Genomic DNA, 26,466 nt, shown 5'->3' with positions numbered 1-26,466 from the left:
TTGGAAAGATTTTTTTCCATTCTTGAATTAAATTTGTCAAAGTCTTTCACATTATTGTGTTTGTTCAGAGAAGTCTGCATCTTAGTGATCTCTTCTTTAACACAAGTCATCTCCAGTTCCTCATATTTAATAATCAACTCCATTAATTTGAAAGAACTTTGTGTAAGAATCTGCTCCCACTCTAATCTGAAAGTGTCTGAGTAGATGAAGGTAGGTCTTTTATTCAGTCTCAATCCCCTAGGGATAAATTTTTTCGTCAGATAAGATTTTAGAGAGGTCATGTCCCACCATAATCTGGTTTCCTTATTTTTCCGATTTTCCAGTTTATTAAAAAGGTTTTCTAAAGACTCTACCTGAGAGACCCCACTGCTCACATTAGTAACATCATCTGTAGAGTCAAAAATGGCTGCAAAGATATGCTGCCTATTTCTGTCCAAATCCATGTCCATAGAATTAGTGTTTACAAGCGTCCACAACAATTATAGAGTAAGGGAGCAGGACTAGATCATAAATATAATTATAGAAGGATAGGGAAAATGAAGGGAGGTCAGCTCACCAGTCTCGGTTGCGATCCATAATCCTCCTGCGCACGGAGTCACCTTGATCAGGGGTGTTGACTGAAGCAAAATAAAGGATGGAATCTCCAGCGCTGGACTTCAGTTAAAAATACATCATTTATTGTAAATTCTTAAAATCGAACAGAAAAAGTGTGGATGTGGACATCATCCCTGTAAAGTCTGCAACTATGTGGTTAAAACCAGCAGATTTACTTCTAGTGTTACTGGCATATCATACCCTATTCAGTCTCACATAAATTGTAATTCAGAAGGAGTAATATATGTTATTGAATGCGTTTTTTGTAACCTACAATATGTAGGCTGCACAATAGGACCTCTTAAAAAGAGAATTAGGAAACACTTGTCAGAAGCTACTAGTAGCAATTATAATATTTCAGCAGTTTCTTATCATTGTAAAACTGTTCATGGAGGTAAAACTGATAGTCTCAAAATTATAGCAATAGAGAAAGTCTATAGATCTACTAGGGGAGGTGATTTCAGGAGAAAATTATTAAATCGTGAATCCTTTTGGATTTTTAAATTAAATACAAGAGTACCATTAGGTCTGAACAAACGACTTGATTTAATATTGCAATTAGATTGATATTTTCTTCTGTATATTTACATTCTACTTAGTCCTATTCAATTCTGGTTATTCTGATAATTTTTGTGATTGTTATTATATTCTTATGATATCTTTTTATTAGGTTTTGTTTTTTTTTTTTTTTTTTTTTTTTTTTCCGACTAGTTTTTGTTTCAGCTCCACATTAGGCTGAGTGTTTGCAAGAGTTAACTGGTAGGGATACTCCCTATTTTCATTAATTCTTTTGTCCAACACCTGTGATTTACTAGTTTTTGTACTATTTGTAGTCGTCAGTATTGGTCTAGTGTGAACCATGAGTAAGACCCTCTAGGTCGAAACGCGTTGGTTGGAGACCACCAGAGACCCCATCTGCCTGTATGTCCTTATCCACACTTTTTCTGTTCGATTTTAAGAATTTACAATAAATGATGTATTTTTAACTGAAGTCCAGCGCTGGAGATTCCATCCTTTATTTTGCTTCAGTCAACACCCCTGATCAAGGTGACTCCGTGCGCAGGAGGATTATGGATCGCAACCGAGACTGGTGAGCTGACCTCCCTTCATTTTCCCTATCCTTCTATAATTCCATTTAAATCTTGGAATGATTTGACAGATGAAACCCCTGAGGGATCCATTCACTATAGTGAGGCAGCAGAGTTACTCTGGACTCCGTCTAGCCTCAGAAGTGTCCTTTTCAGAAGTGCACAAAACTGGCCAACGGCATTTTTATGAGCCGAGCCTTACTGCAATCTTTGGTTAGCAGAATGAAAAAGTAAGTAGGAGGTCAAAAATTGGTTTTATTTTTTACGCCGTTGCTCATGTAGTATAAGTGATTAGGCGACTTTATTCTTCGGGTCGGTGCGATTACAGCCATGCCAGACTTGTATTGGGTTTTCATGCTTAGCTGCTGTCATACACTAAACAAATTTTTGAATCCCCATACTTTGATAGCCAATATGTTTCCATATTCCTGCAGTCATGTGAAGGCTTGTTTTCTGCGGCACAAGCTGACATTTTTATTGACACCATTTTCAGACATGACATTTTTTGATCGCTTTCTATTCGTTTTTGGGAGGCACAATGAACAAAAACAGCGATATCCAATTTATATTTTTTTTAGGTTTTGGCGCTTCAACACAAACTATTTTAGAGTAAATCATTTCTGCATCGCTTTATTCTGAGAGGTATAACTCTTTTTTCCTCTGATGGAGCAGTATGGCAGCTTGTGTTTTGTGGTACAAGAGGATGTTTTCAGAGATATTTTTAATTACATTCGTCTTTTTGATCAGGTTTTATTCCACTTTTTATTCGGCAGTATGAATATAGAGAATCTTTTTTTTGCCTCTTTTTATTTATATTTTTTTTTTTACAGTGTGCACTAGTGGGACAGTTGTATAGATGGAATTATTCTGGATGCGGCGATACGAAATGTACTTTATTTTTTTCCCCTAAAAATATTTATGGGTGCAATATATTTCTTACAATATACTATACAATATATATTTTTTGTATTCTTTTTTGTTTTACAATTTTTTTTCAACTTAGTCCTTCTATAGTACTTTCACTTTGACAGCTCTGATCGCTTATATAGCATAGAAATGTGCAAGCCAGTCTTCTAAATGCCGCAGTCGATATTAATGGCAGCTTTTAGCAGGTTAAACTGACGGAAGTGGTGCGGGCACCGCTCCTGTGCGAGGGCGATCGCCATGACGTGTATATACTGCATTGGTCATAAAGTACTTTCCCAAAAAAGTGAGAGTTTATATAACCCTTTCCTGCACATGTATGTGACTGTACTACCACAATCTGCCGTACAGTGTCTTCTCAGGGATGGCACAGGAGTTGTGTTCACACTGTCCGCAGCAGAAGCCTGCTGTTGCACAGAGAAGCTTCTGCTGCATGGGAGCGGAAATAGCTGTGATCCAAACAATGACATTTCAGATTCCACTTGCGATATCAAAAGTGATATCTGCATGTGAAGAGTTTGACAGAAGGAAAATGCTCCCTTATAGCCCACCAGGAACTCTGTTGTGCAATTGGGGGTGGCTGATTGTTGTTATAGCATTATGGCATTTATGGTTTCTGCATCAGTCCTATATCTTAGTCTTAGAGACAACCAGTCACACACTGACAGCTTATATAATACTCTGTACTACATAAGTAGTACAATGTTTTCAACACCAAAGGTCTGTGGTACTAGTATTATTAACCCCTTCATGACTCAGCCTATTTTGACCTTAATGACCTGGCCATTTTTGGCAATATTGACCAGTGTCCCTTTATGGGGTAATAACACAGGAACGCTTCAACGGATCCTAGCAATTCTGAGACTGTTTTTTCGTGACATATTTGGCTTCGTGTTAGTGGTAAACTTAGGTCGATAATGTTTGCATTTATTTGTGAAAAAAATGGAAATTTGGTAAAAATTTTGAAAATTTCGCTATTTTCACATTTTGAATTTTTATTCCGTTAAACGAGAGGTATGTGACACAAAATAGTTACTAAATAACATTTCCCACATGTCTACTTTACATCAGCACAATTTTGGAAACAAATTTTAATTTTTTGTTGGGAAGTTATAAGGGTTAAAAGTTGACCAGCGATTTCTCATTTTTACAACAAAATTTACAAAACCATTTTAGGGACCACATCACATTTGAAGTCACTTTGAGGTCTATATGGCAGAAAATACCCAAAAGTGACATCGTTCTAAAAACTGCACCCCTCAAGCTACTCAAAACCACATTCAAGAAGATTAACCCCTTTTTTCACAAAAAGTTTCTTTTAACCTCAGTTTTTTTCATTTTCACATGGGCAATGGGATAAAATGGATCCTAAAATTTGTTGGGCAATTTCTCCTGAGTGCATCGATACCTCATATGTGGTCATAAACCACTGTTTGGGCACATGGCAGGGCTCAGAAGGGAAGGAGCACCATTTGACTTTTTTGAATGGAAAATTTGCTCCAATCGTTAGTGGACACCCTGTCGTGTTTGGAGAGCCCCTGTGTACCTAAACATTGGAGCTCCCCCACAAGTGACCCCATTTTGGAAACTAGACCACCCAAGGAACTTATCTAGATGTGTGGTGAGCACATTGAACCCCCAAGTGCTTCACAGAAGTTTATGACGCAGAGCAGTGAAAATAAAAAAATAATTTTTTTTCCTCAAAAATGATTTTTTAGCCCGCTATATTTTATTTTCACAAGGCTAACAGGAGAAATTGGACCACAAAAGTTGTTGTGTAATTTGTCCTGAGTACAAGGATACCCCATATGTCAGGGGAAACCACTGTTTGGGCGCATGGGAGAGCTCAGAAGGGAAGGAGCGCGATTTTGGAATGCAGACTGATGGGATGTTCTGCAGGCATCATGTTGCATTTGCAGAGCCCTTGATGTGCCTAAACAGTAGAAACCCCCCACAATTGACCCCATTTTGGAAACTAGACCCCCCAAGGAGCTTATCTAGATGTGTAGTGAGCACTTTCAACCCCAAAGTGCTTCACAGAAGTTTATAAACGCAGAGCCATGAAAATAAAAAATCATCTTTTTTCCTCAAAGGATTTTTTAGCCCGCTATTTTTTATTTTCACAAGGGTAACAGGATAAATTGGACCCCTAAATTTGCTGTTCAGTTTGTCCTGAGTACGCTGGCACCCCATATGTGGGGGGAACCACTGTTTGGGCGCACAGCAGGGCTCAGAAGGGAAGGAGCGCCATTTGACTTTTTGAATGGAAAATTAGCTCCAATCGTTAGCGGACACCATGTCTGCCTACACTTTGGAGCTCCCCCACAAATCACCCCATTTTGGAAACTAGACCCCCTATGGAAGTTATCTAGATGCATAGTGAGCACTTTGAACCCCCAGGTGCTTTACAGAAGTGTATAACGCAGAGCTGTGAAAATAAAAATTTTTTTTTTTTCCCCCTCAAAAAATGATTTTTTTAGCCCGCTATTTTTTATTTTCACAATAGTAACAGGAGAAATTGGACACCAAAAGTTGTTGTCCAGTTTGTCCTGAGTATGCTGGTACCCAATATGTGGGGACGGACCACTGTTTGGGCACACGTCTGGGCTTGGAAGGGAAGTAGTGAAGTTTTGAAATACCAACTTGATGGAATGGTCTGCGGGCGTCATGTTACGTTTGCAGAGCCTTTGATGTGCCTAAACAGTGGAAACCCCCCACAAGTGACCCCATTTTTGAAACTAGACCACCCAAGGAACTTATCTAGATGTGTGGTGAGCACTTTGAACCCCCAAGTGCTTCACCGAAGTTTATAACTCAGAGCCGTGAAAATAAAAAAAAATCATTTTTTTTTTTTTTTTTTCACAAAAATCATTTTTTTGGCCCCCAATTTTTTATTTTCCCAAGGGTAATAGGAGAAATTAGACCCATAAAGTTGTTGTGCAATTTTTCCTGAGTACGCAGATACCCCATATGTGGGGGTAAACCACTGTTTGGGCACACGTCGGGGCTCGAAATGGAGAGAGCGCTGTTTGAAATTTTGAACGCAAAATTGGCTGGAATAAATCGTGGCGCCATGTCGCGATCGGAGACCCCGTGATGTGCCTAGACAGTGGAAACCCCTCAATTCTAACTCCAACTCTAACCCCAACACACCCCTAACCCAATCCTAACCACAACCCTAACGCCAACACACCCCTAACACTAATCCCAACTCTAACCCTAACTACAAGCCTAACCCTAATCCCAGCCCTAATCCTAATTCCAACCCTAACCCTAGTTCGAACCATAAATGGAAAAAAAATATATTTTTTTATTTTATTATTTGCACCTGGCTATGGGGGTCATAAAAGAGGGGTGTATTTACTTTTTTTTTTTTTTTCATTTTGATCACTGTGAGAGTCCGGGGTGGGGTGGGGGGGTATCGGGTGTTGGTGTCCAGCCATGTCCGATGCTATTGCAGCATCGGCCATGGTTGGATTGTAATATTTCACCAAATTTCATTGGTGAAATATTACAAATCGCTGATTGGCTGTTAAAAGTGAAACAGCCAATCAGAGCAATCGTAGGCACATGGGGGCTAAGCCACGCCCCCTGGGATTAACAGTAGTGTCCTCTGTGTGCGGGATGGGTGACCTTTCAGTGACCCCGGTCACCCGACCCGCAGGGGGGCTATTTATAACATGACGCCTACGTAGGCGTCATAGGTCGTTTGGGCACGACTTTTCATGACGCCTACGTAGGCGCCATGGGTCGTGAAGGGGTTAAAAAAAAAAACCACTAGTGTGTGTACAGAAAAAAAAAAAAAGTGTTAATGCAAACATATCTATTTACATACATGCCTACCCCAAATCCCGGTTTTATTAATAAAAAAAAAAAAAATGGTTTGTTTGCAAAAACAAATCATGCAAAAAACATCTGGCATTGCATTTGGTAGCAAGTCTCTTTATAAAACCAATTTATTGGGCAGAGTGAATGTGGCACGTCACCAGTTTTCTAAATAAATATATTTCTAAACGTGCCATTGACATGAAATTCTCACCAGATGTCAGTAACAACCCATCCAATCCACACAGGCAAAGAAATCAAAACATAAATGTCCATAAATTAAGTTGTGTGTAACAATGAGAAATGACACAGGAAAAAAGTATTGAACACACTGAAATAGAATACGTCGTAGAAAAGCCTTTGTTGGTGACAACAGCTTCAAGTTGCCTCCTGTATAGAGCAATGCATGCGACTAGTTTCTCAGGTGTGATTTTAGCACATTCTTCCACACAAACACTCCTCGCATCCTTAAGGTCCTGTGAGCTCATTCTATGAGCTCTGAGCTTTAGCAGCTTTATTTTCTCTCTCTGATGAAACCAATTGAAAGTTTTCTGATCTGTGTTTGGGACCATTGTCTTGCTGAAATGCCCACCCTTGCTTCATCTTCATCATCCTGGTAGATGGCAGCAGAATTTTATCACAAATGTCTCGGTACATTTGTACATTCATCTTTCCTTCAATTAAAAGAAGTTTTCCAGAGTCGTATGCTGAAAAACTGCAACACACCATGTTGTTCCCACCTCCAAACTTCACTGCTGGTATGGTGTTTTTGGGGTGATAGCAGTGCCTTTTGACCTTCAAACATGGTGTGTATTATGGCATCCAAAAAGTACCATTTTGGTCTCATCTGACCTGACTACATTCTCCAAGTATTTTGTAGGCTTGTCTAAATGTTAAGCAAACTTTGAACACATGAAATTGCTTTTTACTCAGCAATGGAGTCTTGCGTGGTAAGTGTGCATACAGGCCATAAAGGTTGAGCACATGACTTATTCTAAGAAAGGTATAGTACCTGCTGATTCCAGGTCTTTCTGTAGCTCTCCACAGGTGGGGTCCTTGGCTCTTGAACAACTGAATTCTTTTCACGCCTGTCTGAAATCTTGCAGGGAGAACTTCATTGTGACAGGTTTATGGTGATAAGATGTTCTTTCCACTTCCGGATTATGGCTCCAACAGTGCTCACTGGACCCTTCAAGTAGCTTAGAAATTCTTCTGCAACCAATGCCATTAGTATGTTTTACAACAATAAGGTTGTGAGTGTCTTTAGACAGCTCACTGGCTTTACTAGCACCTTGGCAATGAGACACTTTTATAGGCCATCAGTTGAACCAGCTGATATTTTTGACTAAGTGGCAAGATTGCTTTCTAACTACTGATAGATGATAGCTGGTGTCATGACTTTCCATACCTCTCTTTCCCTGTGTAATTTCTCATTACACAACTTAAAATTTATGGACATCATGGATAATTTCTTTGCCTGTGTGGATTGGATGGGTTGCTGCAGACATCTGGTGAGAATTTCATGTCAATAGCATCTTTGGAAATATATTTAGGCTATGCGCACACGCTGCAGATTCACCTGCGGGTTTTTTCCCGCGGAACCGCAGGTAAAGTGACCTGCGGTTTTGCCCTGCGGTTTCACACCTATACTATGTTAAAGAAACAATTGACATGCTGCGGGAAAAAAAGCCTCAGCAAAACCGTGCGGAAAAAACCGCAGCGTGAGCACAGCAGTTTTGAAACCCCATAGGGTGACATGGTACTGTACCATGTCTGCGGAACTGCTGCGGTTCCGCAGGGCCAAAAACCGCAGCGGAACCGCAGCGTGTGCACATAGCCTTACTGGTACTTAGAAATGGGTGACTTGTTCAATATTTATTTCACCTGCTGTATGTATGTATACATACATACTTTTGTACACAAAGAAAAAAGTGATCAAAAAAAAGTCACACAGTGGGGAAAGTGTTTGAAACACTGCTGAATTTGCAAATTTTCCCACTGACAAAGAACGGAGAGTTCTGTAATTTGTATCGTAGGTACACATCAATTGAGAGACAGAATGAAGAAAAAAAAAAAAAACCAATTACATGGTTTGATTTTTACTTAATTATTTTGCATTTTATTGTATGAAATTAGTGGATACAATACTTACTTTTCACCACTGTATGTATAAAAACAAAAAACATTGTACCAATAAAACCAGCTTGTCCTGCAAACAAACAAGTCCTCATAAAGCTCAGACAAAACAAGAAAGTTGTTTTTTCAAAGTATGGTCGTAATCATATTAACCAGCAGAAAGACCACTATTATACAGAATAGTGAATGGGGTTTAAAAAGAAAAAAAAAAAAAAAAAAAAAAAAAAAAAAAGGAATTGTTTTTTGATTGTGTCCCAAAAAGTAACTTTTCAACATTTTACTACCTGTAACAAAATGTCACCAACGATAACGACACTTTCTGCTTAACGAACTAAGCCCTCGGCTACAGCTCTGCTGATGGAGATTGTAAAACTTAGGGCTCTCAGAATAGAGCAACAAATTATAGTTTTTTTATGTCGTCTAGTCATTGTACAAAATACATGAATACAAGTTTGGTATCTAGAGCGATTTCTGTAGAAGTTAATAGCATACCAAAACTCAAACAGCGGTGGAATTGCTCTTTTGTTTACCTTCCTCCCTATAAAGAGTTAATACCAGTTTGTTAATCAGTTACGATATACGCTGAAATGTAAAGTGTAGCGGAATAAATTGGTGATATGGAAATACAAATTACTTATATTTACACCAAAATGTTTCCACTAATATAGCAAGATATCTGGGGGGAGGGAGGTGAGGATATGGCTCCTGGAACAGAACAATAAAAGTGAAATATGAAAAGAAAAAAAAATATATAATGTCAAAGGCCAAAAGGATCCATGCCGCTAGGGAGTTAATCAGGCCACCTTCAGTGGCAAGGCTGTATGTGGTACCTCACAAGAGCCGCTAATACCAACAGAGACCTCATTCGGCTTTCCATTACAGAATGGTATATAGCAATGGTATCCAGCTCGCTTCTAGAAATTATTGTATTCCAAATGAAATCGTTCTGGATCATGTGATCTTCGCACCGTTCCTTCACCTAGAAATGTATGAACAGACAACAGAGCATCACCCTTATCCCGTGTGGGAACACACCTTTTATGACAATCTGAATGGTAACACCCAGTTGTCAATCTATAAAGTTCCCTAGTAGAAGTAAAAGAGGAATAGCAAACCAAAGCACAGACTTTATGGTAATTTTAGCTTTTCATCCCCTTGAACCGAGAAGCTTAGGATGAACATATTGAGCCCACACAAAATCCCTGCCAATGACTGCGGGATAATTCTATTTTCTGGCCAGGAAGCTGCTTTCCTTGCAGGCATGAAGTGCAGCGGCTGGCCAGGAACAAACACAAGTAATAAGTCGTCCTGTCTATTGTTAAGCACCTATTACTTGCACTCAAATTCTAGGAAAAGGGAAGCTACTGCCAAGACAAAAAGAAAAAAATGCACAGACAAATTGTTCTGTCCCAGAAGAACCTACCCAGTCCTTTTCTACACTACAGGCACACACAAGAGTGTCACTGGCACACTACGAGGGGGGCAGCGTGTGATGTCAGCAGTTTGCAGACTCACCGCCTCGTCTAAGCGCTGTGAAGAATGAATACCAAATCTGGCAGCCGTTCCTCTCTGTAAGCAAGCTATCCTTGAGAAACCAGACAGTCAAAAGAACAGTCCCCGTACGAGCCAAAAACAGCCATTCGGATGGAGATGGCCCATCAGAGGCAGGGGGAGAAAACCTCAGCAACTAATAACCCAGACAATGAAGCCTGATGAGAGAACATGGAGGACTTCAGCTCCAAGACCACAGTATTGTCTTTGCACAGCACTCAAATCTAACACCCCACTGTCTGCAGAAATCTAAACCCCATCTTGAATGCTGGAGGCCTCATCCAGAGATTCGTGCTTTTCAAGGATAGGACACGCACCCGTTATAGTCTGTGGGGTTGTTCACAGGAAATACTGATGAGGCACTGATCGCAAAAAAGGATACACTGATGAGAATCACTCCCATACCACAAGCACGGGAAGAAAAAGAACCAGCTGAATGAGGCCTAAAGTGTCGCTTACACTGGCAGACCCATCGCCATAAACAACCGAGCATCAGCTGCAAAGGAGTTGATTGGTGTTCGTTTAACCCACTTTGGGACTGGACGATTTAAATTTTTTTCCTTCTCTTCTTCCCAAGGAGACATAACTTTCACTTTTCTATAGCTCTCGACATATGAGTTTGTTCTCTTGCAGGATGACATTCTAAACTACCCATTTTATTGTATCATCGTGAAATTGTAAACAAGTGATTCTGCCATGAATTTTTTTACAATAAATTTTTATTGAAAGTTTGCATTTTACAAATAAGGTGATAGCAAATCTCAATACAGAGCTGTATTTGCAATATGCATAAGAGCATGTAAACAGTTGACAGACAGAACCTAACAACAGGGTAGGCGGCAAGGGAGGGGAGGGGGGTAGGTTGTGTCCAATTATCGTTAATGATTCAATCAGAATCAGGGGGATCTGGGTTGGTTAGATGAAATATAGGTGTGGCAAAGGGGGTGTGATTGGCGTACTCCGCCCAGGGAAGCCATATTTTCTCAAACTTACCGACTTTATCTGTAAGTATGGCAGATAATTTTTCATTGATCATATACCAAGAAAGGCATGTTTTAACCGCAGATAAATCTAAATTATATTTTTCACTCATTACCAAGAATGGAATAATCCCATCAACGTTAAAAAGATGGTGAACTCTGGTTATCCCTGCAGTGACCCATAAACGAAAGTTCCTAAGGGATTCCATGCCTGGGGGAAACTGGAGCTTGCCCCAAAGGGGGGGGCGGGGCGAGGGGTAAAAATGGTGAGATTAGCTGCGAGGAATATTTCAACGAGTCCCAAATCCTAAGAGAGTGCGTTATAATAGGATTCGAGATTTGCTTTCGCTGGGCTGGGCGAATCCATAGTAGTGTGTCAAGGGTACGTGAGTGAAATTCAGGGGCCTCTAGAGATAGCCACAGTGGGGGTTTGGAGTAGGCATGATATAGGGTCAGTTGACCCAATTGGGCTGCATGGTAATATTTAGAAAGATTGGGAGCTCCCAAGCCTCCTTTCAAATGGTGACGGTAGAGGGTAGCTCTATTAACCCTGGGGAGGCCACCTCTCCAAACAAAAGCATCCACTAATCGTTGGGCTATTTTGAAGTAGTGTGAAGGGACTGGCAAGACACGAAATAAGTAAAGTAATTTGGGGAGAATGGTCATCTTTAGTGCTCGTACCTGGCCGAGCCAGGAGAGATGTAGCTTCTCCCATGACTGAAGTAGACGGAGTTTGCGGAGCATGTGAGGATAATTGGCTGCATAAAGGGAGTCTAAACTGGCAGTCAGTTTCACCCCTAGGTAATCCAGATGGTTAGTGGCCCATTGAAACGGAAAGTCATGTTGGAGCTGTGAAACAATAGGTGAAGGGAGGGATTCATGGCATAAGATTTTGAAGGATTAACTTGTAGACTGGAGATAGATTCAAAATTACTAAGGGTTTGAAGTAGGGCCGGCAAAGATGTCTGAGGGGTTGATAGAAGTAGCATGTCATCTGCGAACAAAAAGCTTGTGAGAAACAGACGCTATTTTTACACCCTGTATATTAGAGTTGAGGCGAAGATGACTAGCTAATGGTTCGAATGCCAAAAGGAATAATAAGGGCGAAAGAGGGCATCCTTGCCGAGTGCCTCTACTAATGGGGAAAAGTGCAGAGGAAAAGCCATTGTAGCGTACGTAAGCGGATGGGGAGCTGTAAAGAGCGTGAATCCAAGAAAGAAAGTGGTCAGGGAACTTCCACAAGACCGCAAACAGATAAGGCCAGGAAATGGAGTCAAAGGCTTTTTTTAATATCCAGTGACAGTAACATGCTTGATATTTTGCACTGTTTGCAGAGGTGCAGCAGGTGGGAGACCCTCCGTATGTTGTCTGAGGCTTGTCTACAAGGGACAAAGCCTACTTGATCTCTATGTATTAGAGTTCCCAAACCTGAGTTCAACCGCTGAGATAGAATTTTAGCTAGTATTTTAAGGTCTACGTTAATAAGGGATATTGGTCTATAATTAGACCAGAGTAAGTGGTCTGAGTTGGGTTTTGGTATCATGGATATAACGGCCATTAAAGAGGCTCCTCCTGGATTGTTACCGTCCCTTAAAGAGTTAAAGTAGTTAGTGAGGTGGGGAATTAGTACCGATGTGTATTTTTTATAATAGAGGGCCGTAAATCCGTCGGGACCTGTTTTTTTTTTTTTATTAATTTTCAGGTGCTGAATAGTTAGTTCTATTTCACTAGGAGTAATGGCTTGATTTAGGAGTTCGATCATGTTAGAGCTAAGGGCTGGGTGGGGGATAGAATCTAAAGCATCTAACATTTCTGAGTTTATAGTGGTAGAGACGTTATATATGAGTAATCTGTTGTGGGTTTGATGTAATGCCCGAAGGTGTACGTAAACGTATGGGGGGGGGGGGGGCGGGGTAGGCATTTTAAGCGACAAGCTAAGTTGAAATTATTCTTATTAAGGGCGTAGAAGCGTTGTTGTGACCAGCGTATGGCCCGGTCCGCGTTCTCAGAAAGACAGAGGTCTAATTCTGTACGAGTGTGGGAAAGGTCTTGGTACGTAGCAGGTGAGGGTGAGTTCTTCATCCGGGACTCTAAAACTGATACCTTGCTCTCTAATTCAGCTACCCTTGCACGTGTCTTTTTTCTTGCGCGAGGCCTCTTGAATACAGAAGCCTCTTAGCACTGCCTTATGAGCTTCCCATAGGGAAATTGGCAAGGAAGCCGATTGTTGATTCAAGGAGAAGTAATCATCAAGGTGGTCAGTTTTTGAGCGATATCAGGGTAAGAGAGCAATGAATCGTTCAGAGTCCAGTTGAATGATCGGGGCTGTGGGTGCAGAGTAGAGCATGTGAGTTGAATTGGAGAGTGATATGACCATGGAGTAGATTGAATAGAAATATTTGACACATTTGGAATAAAGGGTGGATGAACAAAGATGCTGTATGGTCAATTCTAGCGTACACTAAGTGGCATGAGGAGAAATAAGTATAGTCTTTATCTGAGGGATGCAAGTCTCTCCATAAGTCCACCCAATGATGTTGGGAGAGGAGCTTGTTAAGGGCAGCTGAGTCCACAGAAGAATATAATGGCAAGGGAGTAGGGGATTGAGGGCTTGTGGACTTGTCAAGGCTGGCTTTATGTATACAGTTGGAGTCCCCACATAATAGCATGGTCCCTTGGGTATGTTCGGAAACTAGTTCCAATAATTGGGAAAAAAAAAAGGCAGCTTGATGAGTGTTAGGAGCATAGTAGGAAACAATAGTCACCAATCCATCTGAAATTGAGCCAGTCACCATTAAATAACGGCCTTCTTTGTCTACGACCGAGGATTTAAAAACGAAGGGAACCGATTTTTTGAAGCAGATAGTGACGCCTTTGGTTTTGCTTGGGGGCGTTCGCTAAATAAAAAAGCGGGTAAGAGGTGGACATAAACTTAGGGTAAGAGCTAGTTGAGAAGTGTGTCTCTTGGAGACATACCAGGTCTGCTTGTTGAGATCTGTAGTAGCGGAAGGCCTTAGTGCGTTTATGCGGAGAATTAAGGCCTCGCACGTTGTGTGATAAGATTGTTAGTGGCATGGTGAAAAGATGTTAGACACGCTTTTGATAGCTGTTATTCGTGGTTTGTAGGTAAAAGTAGAGGTATTAATATGGAATGGACTAAATTGGTGGCATTCTGCCATGATTTTGAGGGTTAAAATTACTCCAAACAGGATTCTACAGGTCAGTGAAATTACAAGGACACCAAACTTTTATAGTTTATACTGTGTAATTTTACAAAACTTTTCACAAATCTAAACTTTTTTTTTTATTTACACTAGAGTAGTGAAGAAAATGTAACATTAGCTCTCAGAAAGTAGCTTTTTTTTGCATACTAATCACGATTCTTATTCCTGCACAAATCCGTAAATAAAATCTACAAACATTTCCAACTCTACAAGTCAAACAATTACCGTATTCCCTATCAGAACCTGTTCCTCACAAATCTCCAGGAAAGTTGCAGTTTTTTGCCCAAGATTACACATAAATCATTCAGTGCATCTGGTCACACATTCTGCAAAATGGTTACGATTTTTTTCCTCCCAAAATGCACAATATGATTTCACAATCCGCACCTTCCTGTCTTACTGTACTCCACGACAGCCCCAAGTGATGGCAGGAACTCCCAGCATTATGGCCGACATCCAATGTTCTGTTCATAGATCACATAAAACGAAGAGCACGAGTGGCAGATTAATATTTTCACTTTTTATTTCTACAAACTCTGGTAGAAAATCCCCTGTGTATTTACTAGCATGAAAAACATTTGCAGTAACTATACCAGGTTGTGATTCTCTTATCGGCATGGAACCTCCCAGCAGTGCAGGCTGGTATCTAATCTTCTGCGCCTTTAAGGGAACCAGTCAGCAGGCTTTACCTCTATAAACCACTCCCGCCGGTGTATGACCTGAAACAACCTTTAGTAAAAGATGTATCCATTGTGCTATCGCAGCGTGGCATGCCTCATATAACAGGACAGACCCTGTGTGCAATAGAAGTCTCAAGCGTCCACTCGGTGGAGACACTCATGGCCAAGCCCAACCCGAGTCTAATCATCCATTTTATTAAATTTCCTCCAGCACGATGGCTCAGTGGGTAGCTACTCCCCTCTTGCACCACTGCCATTCCAGCGATATCAGTGCTGGTCTCCAGGGGTTCACGTGACATTGACCGCAGTGCACACAGGACAAATTGTCACAAGAGTCTGTGCACAGAAAGACATTGCTGGAACAGCACCGGAGCAGGAGGTGGGTACATTATTATACACCGAGGAATACAATATTTAATAAAGGGTTGTCTGATAAGACATTCACATCTATGTGATCTGTTTGTGAGTGGACGCACAACTTAAGCAGACAGCCGTAAAACGTTAGGCCACACTGATCCACTATAGTGGGAGCTGCTCCCTACACGGCTATCCCCTTTGGCAGTCTTGGGCAGGGGACCCCCTTCTATGACTTAAGATATAACTAGTCCTGATGTGGTAATCCTGGGCCGGGAGCTTCGGTGTGCACATGTAGGACACATTACCATTAACCTGCACTTTGCAGGTTACGTCCTGAATTCTTCCCCATCAGTGCAGGTCATTTCCATTTATGCAAAGCCATCATATCAACTCATCTAAACTAAAGCTGGTTTGCATTAGTTTTTATGTCAGTACCAGAGACCTTCATGTAAATATGAATCCAGAATAAAAAAAACGGAAGCAAAGTCTTCCTGATCCAATTTATTACTATGGGGCACAGTCAGTGATTTTATCAGGCTTTCAAAAAGAACACAAAATGATCAGTCAATCACCTGAAATTATGGGATTGCAGGGTTTTATAAAAGGAAGTTACACAAAGTTTAAAGAGAGGGTTTCCACCACATTATCCATCCATCAATAACCCAGTGGCTCGTCCATGTGCCTGTGCTGGGGACTGTAGGACAAACAGTTTAAATGCTAATAAAAGGCTTACTCATCCTTCTGGTCATACACTTTCAGCAGACGATAAAATAGAAAATAAAAAGGTTGCCCAATTATCACAATCCTTTGTCAAAAAGGTCCCTCAAAAATAAAAGCAATATGCATGCTTCCAGCCACATTGCGACTAGATGTGTGTGGCCTCGCCCATTACAAGTGAATTGAGCAAAGCCATGCATGTCTAGTCGTAGTGTGGCCAGGAGTATACATGTTGAATATGTACGGTCACATGCCCACTCTGTCTCGCCAACGCAGCCACCAGAGATCTGCACAGCGTGCGCCGCCATATAGTGACTGCAGACTTGTGAGAAGTCTGGAAAACCCCTTTAAGGCCAAGTTTGCACAATAAATATTTGCTGTATTCTTTGATGCTGCATATTTTCACTGCACAATTTAAATGCTCTACTACAATTTCAGCAAACGGAACTGGAAGTAAAGAAATGTTATGCCCACTCGACTTTTTTGGGGGGAGATGCACACACAAACTTAAAATCTGCACCATGTCAAAAGTCTGCAAGGTAAAAATAAGCAATGTGTGCATGAGACTTCAGAAATCTGATTCTCTTTGCTGGTGGTAGGAAATCCTTCAAGCTTTGTGACATGTGAGCAGGGAAGAAGAGAAAAAAAAAAAAACCCATACGATAAAATGCAGACTCCATCTAAATAAAAGAATGTATCCAAAACAAAGGGAAAAAGGAGACGAAAACCATTAAGAGGACTAATTCAGAAATGCTTCAGAAAAATCTACAGCATTAAAAATACTGATTGGGGGAACTTACTGGTAACGCCAAAAAATTATTATCTATACAAATATGACATGACCCAAGTGATACAATTAAACCAGCATCCAATATCTCCACACTGAATACAAGGTAAACAGCAATTTGTTTTGCTAGCTAGAAATTAATTATCCAGACAGGAGCAATCATTAATAACCTTCCTGAAAAATGCCAAATGTTCTGAAAGTCTATACAGCTAGGTAAATGGTACACAGCTCCTGAAAAATCACATGCAATTAGTGTCACCAAGTAGGAATACATAACGGCATTTACAGAGATTGTCCACAGACCTATCATGTGCCATGACTACATGGAAAACAGACGGGATCGGGAGATGAAGCGTCGCGATGCCAAACCTTCCTGGACGGGAAGGACGGCACACCTCCATTAAGAGGCAACATGTGGAGCAATCTAGGGAGGAACATTTTTTCCAGCTGATTGTAGTCCGCTTTTACTCTGAAAGCTGTGGCTTTTTAGAGAACACATTTTGAAAAGCATGACAGGTCGGATGACTACTCCAAGGCCAGTCCCTGGACGCCTCTCCTCACTCAAAAGCCTAAGGGTACCGTTACACCTAGTGATGCACCAGCGATCCCAACCAGCGATATGACGCGGTCAGGATCGCTGGTGCATCGCTAAGTGGTCGCTAGTGAGCTGCCACACAGGCAGATCTCACCAGCAACATCGCTGGGGACGGGGATCGCTACTTACCTGTCACACCAGGCGATCCTGCGTCCTCCCGCCCGGCTCCACGCGTCGCTCGTCTCTCCACAGGAAGCGACCGACGAGGAATGGTCCAGCAGCTTCTTACGCGATCAGCGATAACCAGCAGGGGAGCCGGTCGGAGGTAAGTATCACATGCAGCGATATCGCTAGCAATATTGCTGCAACGTCACAAAATCGGTTACTTTACAGCGATATTGCTAGCGATATCACAGTGTGTAACGGGGGCTTTAGACTGATAGAGTTTTTCATGTGGTTCCCTTCAACTGCCGCAGAGTCTGAGGGTGCCCTTAAGAAAAATAGCCTCATTCTTCTTACAATAGCTCCGCCACGGTCCAGAGTGCTGTCTTGTATGCGGCACTAATAAAGTGAATGGGGTTGAGCTGCAATGCCAAACCTAACCTGTGGGCAAAAGTGGCGCTGTTCTTAGAAGAAAAATGCTGTGCGTTTTTTCTTCTTATCCTCAATAAGGCAAATACAGTCATATGTAAAAGTTTGGGCACCCCTATTAATGTTAACCTTTTTTTCTTTATAACAATTTTGGTTTTTGCAACAGCTATTTCAGTTTCATATATCTAATAACTAATGGACTCAGTTATATTTCTGGATTCAAATGAGGTTTATTGTACTAACAGAAAATGTGCAATCTGCATTTAAACAAAATTTGACTGGTGCAAAAGTATGGGCACCCTTATTTTTTTGATTTGAACACTCCTAACTACTTTTTTCTGACTTCCTGAAGCACTAAATTAGTTTTGCAACCTCATTGAGCTTTGAACTTCATAGCCAGGTGTATCAAATCATGAGAAACGGTATTTAAGGTGGCCACTTGCAAGTAGTTCTCCTATTTGATTCTTCTATGAAGAGTGGGATCATGGGCTCCTGAAAACAACTCTCAAATGATCTGAAAACAAAGATTATTCAACATAGCTTTTCAGGGGAAGGATACAAAAAGTTGTCTCAGAGATTTAACCTGTCAGTTTCCAATGTGAGGAACATAGTAAGGAAATGGAAGAACACAGGTACAGTTCTTGTTAAGCCCAGAAGTGGCAGGCCAAGAAAAATATCAGAAAGGCAGAGAAGAAGAATGGTGAAAACAGTCAAGGACAATCCACAGACCACCTCCAAAGACCTGCAGCATCATCTTGCTGCAGATGGTGTCACTGTGCATCGGTCAACAATACAGCGCACTTTGCACAAGGAGAAGCTGTATGGGAGAGTGATGCGAAAGAAGCGGTTTCTGCAAGCATGCCACAAACAGTCGCCTGAGGTATGCAAAAGCACATTTGGACAAGCCCGTTACATTTTGGAAGAAGGTCCTGTGGACTGATGAAACAAAGATTGAGTTGTTTGGTCATACAAAAAGGCGTTATGCATGGAGGCTAAAAAACACAGCATTCCAAGAAAAACACTTGCTACCCACAGTAAAATTTGGTGGAGGTTCCATCATGCTTTGGGGCTGTGTGGCCAATGCCGGCACCGGGAATCTTGTTAAAGTTGAGGGTCGCATGGATTCAACTCGGTATCAGCAGATTCTTGACAATAATGTGCAAGAATCAGTGACGAAGTTGAAGCTACGCAGGGGATGGATATTTCAGCAAGACAATGATCCAAAACACTGCTCCAAATCTACTCAGGCATTCATGCAGAGGAACAATTACAATGTTCTGGAATGGCCATCCCAGTCCCCAGACCTGAATATCATTGAACATCTGTGGGATGATTTGATGCGGGCTGTCCATGCTCGGCGACCATCCATCTTAACGGAACGGGAATTGTTTTGTAAACAGGAATGGTCACAAATACCTTCATCCAGGAACTCATTAATAGCTACAGGAAGCGACTAGAGGCTGTTATTTTTGCAAAAGGAGGATCTTCGAAATATTAATGTCACTTTTATGTTGAGGTGCCCATACTTTTGCAACGGTCAAATTTTGTTTAAATGCAGATTGCACATTTTCTGTTAGTACAATAAACCTCATTTGAATCCAGAAATATAACTGCGTCCATCAGTTATTAGATATATGAAACTGAAATAGCTGTTGCAAAAACCAAAATTGTTATAAAGAAAAAAGGTTAACATTTATAGGGGTGACCAAACTTTAACATATGACTGTAAAATCATAACTTTTGGTCTTTGTTACATGGACTGGATTTCACTTAAAAGGACCTGAATATTTACAAGTTGCCTGAAAGAAAAATAATTTCCATGTGATTATAGGACAATGCTTACATTATATTACAGCTGAAATATCTCCAGGCTCACCCACTAATTATCTGTCATTATGTGCCAGTGAACTGCTCATGCGAGATCTCCCAAAATATCAATATCACAAAGCAGGTCTGCAATGCGCAGGAAAAGAGCAATGCTGCCATCTACTACTAGTGACCACAGAAAACCAGAAGAACACCTGTCGGCAGGTGCCACGCATTTGGCAAGGAAACCTGCTGCCTGGCCGCCCATCCATGCCTGGCACTCAGAATGACCACGGTTGTGTTCCCATGAGGCACATATATGGCAGATCCTCCTACAGCAGTGTGGATTGCAGGGTCAAAAGCTCACCCATGCACTTTAGAAAGAAAAAATCCAGTGTAAATGTACCATCGCTGTGGAAAACCATGACACGTCAATTTAATTTTTTTTCTTCAAAACTTCACCCTTTCAATGCAAGGAATTAAATAAGCAGAGAAGTTTACAGCACTTTTGCAAACCAAATCCACACCCTTTTTTTTCTCCCAGCTTTAAAAAAAAAAAAAAAAAAAAATTCCCTAAAATGGGACACAGAAAATTGTCAAACAAATGAGTAGATCATCCTGCAGTCACACCTTACATTTAAGGCTGTGTGCACACGCTGCGGATTAGGTGCGGATTCATCTGCGCGGATTTTGTAAAATCCGCAGGTGAAACCGCAGGTCAAAATACCTGCGGTTTTACCTGCGTATTGCTCTGCGGTTTTTCATCTCCTCAATGGAGGAGATGATAAACCGCAGCAGAATCCGCAGAAAGAATTGACATGTCAGTTCTTTCTGCGGATTGAAAACCGCAGATAATCTGCGTGGAAAATTCCGCACCGTCTGTATTGTGGTTTTTGATTCCCATAGGGAATCATGGTACTGTACACCGCAGCAAAAACTGCTGCAGGTCCGCAGCGGCCAAAACCACTGCGGAACCGCAGCAAAATCCACAGCGTGTGCACACAGCCTTCTACTCTGTAAAGGTCGCCTTTACCCACCACGTCACCCATATTCTCCGACTTACCAGGGACAAGATATGCACAGGCTTCATTACCCTATCCATTTCTTAAACTGCTCTCAAAAAATATAATCTGCCATGGAATGGGACAAAATCAGCAGCACAATACAACAGCAGCGAAGAAGAGGAGCCCTTAGGCTGGTTTCACATTCGCGCTTTTTAAGCGCACGCACGGCCGGGGGTAGCTCCGCCCCCGATCCGGCTCTCTGCCCGGCGTGCCCGCCCCTTCCTTGTAGCGCCGCCTCCTAGCGCACAGCGGCGCCTGCGATCGGCGCACCCTATCTTTAGCATAGGGTGCGCAGATCGTGCGCAGGCCGTGCGCTAGTTGCGCTGCGCACTTTTGACGGTGCGCCGTGCGCGCCAAAATCCGAAAAGTTTGATTTTGGCGCGCACGGCGCACCGTCAAAAGTGCGCAGCGCAGGTCAAAGCGCAACTAGCGCACGGCCTGCGCACCCTATGCTAAAGATAGGGTGCGCCGATCGCAGGCGCCGCTGTGCGCTAGGAGGCGGCGCTACAAGGAAGGGGCGGGCACGCCGGGCAGAGAGCCGGATCGGGGGCGGAGCTACCCCCGGCCGTGCGTGCGCTTAAAAAGCGCGAATGTGAAACCAGCCTTACAAATCTCAGCTACTTTTCAAACATAGTGGCCTTTGGATTTAAGAATCTGCACCAAAGCTCCGGAAACCACCTTTGCTAATTTTTATTGTAGCTTCCCCCTTTGCGATGCATCATTCAGTGTTTCATCCAGGAATCACAAACCTTTTTTTTTCCTCCCTTGTCATCCATATGCAATCAGGGTCTTTTTTTTTGTTTTTGTTTTTTTAATTAAAGCGGTACAAGACCATTGACAGTTTTCCATAGTATAAAATTGCAAAATATCCGTAACAAAAAAAAAAAAAAACAACAACACACACACTGGCTGCTACTGTGGCTGTATACGGCATCTGATTTTTTTTTTGTGCACCCATAGACTGGAATGAATGAGTCTCATCTGATTTATACAAAACTACAGCATGTCAAATCGGTCAATGGAGAAGAAAAGTTAGATGTAAACAGCTCCATAGTACGCGTTCTGTGAATAACAAAGATCGAAGAAGTATGTGAAACACATTCGTATGAACGAAACCTTAGCTCTAAATTCGCAGCATGTCAATTTCTGCTGCAAAGTTCCAATCCATAGGGTGACATCCACACAAAACATGCAGCGTTTGCAGCATGTGGATGTTCCTTAGAAGTTACAATATTGCTTATCAGTCCTGTGTTTTTTGTATTAACAAGAACAGCTGAACATGTAGCAGTGAGTGCCACTCCTGATGCCTCAATGCACCCATACTCAAAGGTCGACTTCGACCACAATCGTTAGCTTCAGGGACATGAGCGTTCATTTTAAGCGATGGCAGACCGACAACCATCTGTTATTGTTCAGTACAAAAAAAAATGGGCATGATTGAATTTTTTTGGCTGCTCAATCATTGGTTGAGTCTTTGTGCCCCAAAAAATCCAACATGGCTAACATAATTCGAGATTGTAATCAGGAAAAAAACAACCGTAAGTTTGCCTGTCTTTATTGGTCTCGTGCAACCCTAGCCGCTGAGGCGAACAGAGCTCTTTGTGTCGCCAAATCTGACCAGTCAGTTTTACATGTCTTCACCTATACAACCCTCTAAAAGAAATACATAATTGCCAATCTAATAGATGGCAGGAGGCTCATGGTAAAGCAGTCCGGCACAGGTAAAATCTAATCTGTCACCACAGACCCCGTTACTAGAGAACCTCTAGCAGGCACTTCATAAAATGATGCCATAGGTGCCGATACAAAGTGCACGCGTATATTCACAGTTTGAAAGTATATGCTGCAGATGTCATTTGGATTACTAGAAAACTGCAGAAGCAAAACAGGTGAGCTTTTAACCCCATAATGCAGCAAATGTATGGGTTTTAGCTTTTGTTTTCCTCCTTTGCAAGATCCATAGCTTTTTATTTTTCTATTGACACCTCCGTTTGTTTTTTTGTGGACCGAGCTATAGTTTTAAGCGACCTCGTTCATTTTACTATGATTTACTGAAGAAAAAGAAATGGTGATAAACGCACAACTCCACCACTATCTTTGGTTTTATGGCATTCACTGTGCGGGTAAAAGTTACACAAATACTATGGAAGTTTGTTGAAAGCAGCTCAACGTTACGGCTCAGGGCGTGTAGGAGCAGAGAACTCAGATAGGCCCAAATGTAGCATCCAGAAAGCAAATAAAAGTAGATGCCAGCTTGCTTAAAATATGAGACTTTATTGAAAAATAGTAAAATCGAGTTCCACATCACAGGATCAGAATGACAACATCTCAAAGCCAAACCGGGGTTAGAGCTCAGACAGTTACAGAAGCGTGAGATTCAGCAGGGTCGAAGTGCTAAAATATAACTAATGATATAATTGGATAAAATAGCCACAGGCTAATAGACAAACAACACAGACACCAAAAACCTAACTGCAGGGCACATTTTTTTTTCTTATTTCAAATGGGAGGAAAAGCAGGGCAATTGAAAACTGATTTTTTTACTTTTATTAGTGCAACACATTATAATATATATGAATATATGTCTCCTATGAACCCCAACTTTAAGTTGTTAAAAAAATATTGCCCATACAAACGCTACAGCAGACCCAAGTCTTGTGGTGCGGCTTTCAGAGAAGCACTCCCATGTACATATTTTTGCAATTAAATGTTTGTATATATATATGTGTCCTGTAGTGTGAGTGAATACACTCTGCTCCTCTTCTCAGTGACATCACCGTTCTGCACTCTCTCCGGGTCGCACTGTTCTCATCCACAAGTCGGTGCGTCACAATGCTGCTCTATAGGCTTCAGTTATAACAGCGACTTTAGACTTAGATAGTCTGAAGGGCAGTGACATCACTGAGAAGACGAGCAGAACAGCAGTGAATACATTATTACACAGACTACAATACATGCAAATACACATTCAATAAAAAAAAGTTAAGCGGGAGGGCTTAAGTGTGAAGTGTTTCTATTTTTGCTACAAATATTCCCTTTTGCAATGAGTAAGGAAGAAATATGAAGATTTTGTGTGAACACTTAATCGTGGTTTTCCGGCATGTAATAATTGGGCTAAAGGAAAAGTTAATAAAAAAAAAACCTCATCTGACCTAACCCCCATAGCTCCAGCACTGACATTTTGGAAGCTCCTGCCCAACCATTTACTTCCATGCATGTAGGTCAGCGCTGCAGCCAATCCTTAGCCTGAGCGGTCTTGTGCTGTAAATGCATCACTGATTGGCTGCAGCAGTCACTTGCATGTAACAAGATCACATTAAAGCAATGTAATGAGAACTAGTCAAAGGCCAATAAGGACGACCGCCACCAGGTGATGAAACTGTGGGGGACGCAAGTAATCAGCAGCGCTTTGGACGCAGCACATGTCCAAAGCGCTGCCTGCTTTAGAACGCAGGTGACTCCGCATGTGTTCATTGAACCGTGCAGAATCATTGCATCCTATACATTGTACGGGTGAGATTTATCTTGCGGAGACTTGTGTTTCTGAAAGTTAAATTGACATGCCACATGTCCATCTCCGCAGGGAAGCCGGAGGCGTCGGAGCACGCATAGTGGGCATGGGAGTTCTTGAAATCCCATCCACTATGCTGTAACATCTGGATGCTGAATGTACAGTGCGTCCAACCAGCAGCATTTACTGACTGTGGGAACGTACCCTCACAGGTTTTTTTAAGTCACTTTCATGCTCTTAACCCAATTTCTTTTAATCCTGAAATCCCCTTTAAGAGTAAAACGTCTAGAAATAAGCAAAACCATTCACAGGCCTCCAGTTCTTGGCCAGGTGCCACGTCAGTAGTCCGTAGACGCTGACCACAGCTACACAAGACTCCAACGCGGTTTCTAATTTCTAGGACCATCGATGTGACTCGAGCAAGACGTAACGCCGTGCTGGGATAGGTAGGGGGCAGATGGCCTCGGACCACTGACATGGCACCTGTGGCGGGCTGCTGCAGTCTGGAGAAACGCACGCCAACACTTGGCAATAAGAGAGCCAGGGAGCCGAACCTGCTCCATACAGCGAGGGGGGAAGGCTGATACATAGCCGCTACCAGAAACTGACTGATGGGATCCTCACAAGTATAACAGCGGCATCATCAAGGTAAAAACCTGGCAGCCAGCTGGCCAAGAAAACATACACCGTGTAATCACACGCCATGAGGAATGCCTGCACCGTGACCACTGTAGGCACAAAACACCATGGCGGAATTATATGGAACCCCCTATGGGTCTCATATTATATGGCAACTGTCCTGGAAGATAAAAAAAAAAAAACACAGGCCGTCACACAGCTGTCAATGGGGTGTGCACTAATGAAGACTGTCAGCCATTAAAGGGTTAATGCGGAGCTGCCCACGTGTGAGGCGAGCGCCCCCCGAGCCCGGGCAGATGACAGCTCAGTGTGAGGCCGCCCGCCCGGGGGAGGTGGCGGCACAGTATTATGGAGTCTGCTGCCGATCAACGCTCAGCGCAGCTAAACAGGAAGAGGCGTGTCCGGCTGCCAGCCTCCACCAGTCAGAGAGCGGCAGTGATGACGTCACCTCCCCCGCCCCTCCAGCGCTCTCTCCGCCCCACCTCCATCTCAAGCGCTCGAGCCCCATACAAAAGCAAGATGTCCGCCATCTTCAGTGGCTGCGACCCGGCTACTCCCGCCGAAACCTCCCCCTCCCCTCTCAGCCTGCACGGGCGCCCCCGCCCTCCCCGGTGGCCACCTCAGGCAGTGTTCCCCCCTCCTCCCCCTCTCTGGACAGTTGGGTTTTGGATGGCGGCCTCTCAGGTCCTCCTGCAACAAATCGCCACGGAGTCGGGTGTGAGCGGGGGCAGGCGGGGTGCGTTACCTTGATGCAGTATGGAGGCTCGTCATACGTAACCAGCATGTACCTGTCGCCCCTACTGGCCGGATCCCGGGCGCGCAGCTGCGGGGACACAAACACAACACGGGAGTGAATACACAGACACAGCAGCACAGCACACCTCCGCCCCGGCGCGCGTTACCTTCATGAATAGCTCAACCGCGCCTTTGGCAATATCCAAGTACGTCGTCCCCAAGTACGTCCGCTGGTTCATAGAGGCGGACGTGTCTATGAGGAACAGGAGAATAGGCATTTTCAGCGCATGCTAGGCGGTGACCCCACCGAGCGCCAGCCTGCTATTGCCCCCGGCCCGCTGTCTATACGGGAGGGAGTTGGGGGGGCGGGTTAGAGGGGTATTGTCCCCTCTCTGTGGTGTTATGGGTCCCCGGCCGCCGGACGGCCCTCCGCCCCGTGTACTGCTCACTCGAGCTCTGAGTCTCTTCACCGTGTTCACCGATAGATAACTTCTCTTGCTAACCCTCAGCCGTGTACCATGTGACCGCTCGGCGCCTTATTGGCTGCCTGGGTTTTACATATTCATGAGCAGTTCTTTCTAAAACCCATACCCGGGTATCACGTGGTCATGCGCCGTCCCATTGGCTGCCTGGTCTTGGATGGGTGAATATTCATGAGCTGGGCGTTGGAATTTTTTTCTTATACGGAAACCGCGTTGATTTGTGGGAGTTGTAGTTTGACG

General features: G+C 42.8%; 1 protein-coding gene across 4 annotated transcripts in view; it reads right to left on the bottom strand.

The window, feature by feature from the left end:
- The window catches only part of LOC141048114 (integrator complex subunit 6-like), a 72,888-nt gene extending 46,642 nt beyond the window's left edge, over positions 1-26,246 (bottom strand). For all 4 annotated transcript variants that reach the window (XR_012219962.1, XM_073543525.1, XM_073543528.1 and 1 more), the window contains exons 1-2: positions 25,912-26,246; positions 25,755-25,832 (exon numbers count right to left, since the gene is read on the bottom strand). Coding sequence is in view for 3 of the 4 variants with exons in the window: in XM_073543525.1 (XP_073399626.1) it covers positions 25,755-25,832; positions 25,912-26,022 (189 nt within the window). In the remaining variant the exon portion in view is untranslated. The remainder of the gene's footprint in view (positions 1-25,754; positions 25,833-25,911) is intronic.
- Positions 26,247-26,466: the final 220 nt, after the last annotated feature.

Source organism: Dendrobates tinctorius, unplaced genomic scaffold (assembly GCF_039654945.1).
Source record: "Dendrobates tinctorius isolate UK_male_01 unplaced genomic scaffold, ASM3965494v1 ptg000133l, whole genome shotgun sequence".
NCBI classification, from domain to species: Eukaryota; Metazoa; Chordata; class Amphibia; order Anura; family Dendrobatidae; genus Dendrobates; species Dendrobates tinctorius.
Note: the sequence above shows the minus strand (reverse complement) of the source record. Positions and strands in the feature narration are given on the sequence as shown.